Source organism: Eimeria maxima, genomic scaffold (assembly GCF_000499605.1).
Source record: "Eimeria maxima Weybridge genomic scaffold, Emw_scaff3253, whole genome shotgun sequence".
Classification (NCBI taxonomy): Eukaryota; Apicomplexa; class Conoidasida; order Eucoccidiorida; family Eimeriidae; genus Eimeria; species Eimeria maxima.
Window position 1 is genome coordinate 1 of NW_013566112.1, and position 1399 is coordinate 1399.

A 1399-nucleotide genomic window follows, 5' to 3' on the forward strand; every position below is an offset into this window, starting at 1 on the left:
TAGAAACCTGGAGAGTCTGTGATAGACTGGAGTGGAAGTCAACTGCGTGTTGGGACGTTTCACCCTATGTTTTCTGGCCTTATTTCCTGAACTTCGTGAGCTGCAATAGAGTGGTGGATCCCCACTACATTTGCTAGCACCACAGGTTAGCGGGGAGGGTGCGAGCAGCGCAATCCTCCCAAATCAGTTGGGCTGCATGGTACATGGCATAACAGCGAAAAGCTGTGGAACGCTGCGCAATAGAAAAGTCCAAAACTTTCTTCAAAATGTATGTCATAAAACTCGATCCTGTCTGCCCCAGCTTAATGAAGAGAAAAAATAATATGCCCTGCTGTCCGGAGAATACCACTCGCATGAATGCAGGTGCAATTTCTGCTCATTTTGAGGATTGTGCTCGTATGCCACCCGAGATAACTTCGAGCTAACCGCAGACAACCAAGCGTACTCAGCACCTGTGTGTGTCAGAGGGCCACGAAAACGCACTGCAAGGAAATGAAATTCCTGTCACTACGAAAATCAACGAAACGCCAAAGGTGGCGAACTAAAACAAACTATGCCATAGGAGTATGACCTGTGTTGCGTGATTCACGAGGCAGACGCCCATGAATGGACGAGGATTACACCCTCACTCCAAATAAGGTGGAAATCCACGACGGAGCCAGTAGATTGCAGATTCATCCGCAGTGCAGGTTCTCCATATCTCCTCGTGCCAACGTTGACTTTGCTAAAATAAAAGTCGAATTCGTTCCGTATTACCATGGCCACTTATCTTCAATGGGTTCAGGCAAAATCTTGCGCATAGCTGAAAACAAGAAAAAAATAACAAACGTGCCACATATAAAAGTACCTGGGCTAGCTTTTACAGGCAACGTGGCAACGAAATGCCTCAATAAAGGGTTTTCCAGGAATATGTCGAAGTGCGCTATGTTCCCTTGGAGCTTACCAAACACCTCGACCTTAACTCTGCCCGACGTTGGCACGGTTGGTGGCTTTTCAAACACGGAAAACAGCCTAGTTGTTCCGCCAAACGGTACTGCAGCAGGACAGACACATATCTTCAAGCCCAGAATTCCCCCTGGGATTTCACTGGTACCAAGTATCATCTGCTAAACACCGAAATAAGCGGTTGCAGATGGCATGAGAAAATACTGTGAGAAAGCGTCCACAAAGCCTATTCATCTGTGCAACTGATTTTTGATGTTCCTACCGCCTTTCTCGTCAATTTCAGCCAAAGTCCTAGCTGCCATCTCTTCCGTTACAACTACTGCATCACGTCTAAACTGTGGGCACACGAACAGAATGGGACAAAATAGTCATATATGACATGGTATGGAGACCTGAAGCTGTCCACGCACACGCGGAACTGCAGGGTGCGCAAGGGACCGGGGTGCTGTCTTAC

General features: G+C 47.5%; 1 protein-coding gene across 1 annotated transcript; it reads right to left on the bottom strand.

Moving 5' to 3' along the window:
- Nucleotides 1-752: 752 nt before the first annotated feature.
- EMWEY_00060200 (hypothetical protein, conserved) lies at nucleotides 753-1103 on the bottom strand (the record flags this gene model as incomplete). Its single annotated transcript, XM_013481388.1, has 2 exons — nucleotides 753-802; nucleotides 944-1103. 2 exons carry the CDS (start codon nucleotides 1101-1103, stop codon nucleotides 753-755), a joined length of 210 nt encoding a protein of 69 aa, XP_013336842.1.
- Nucleotides 1104-1399: the final 296 nt, after the last annotated feature.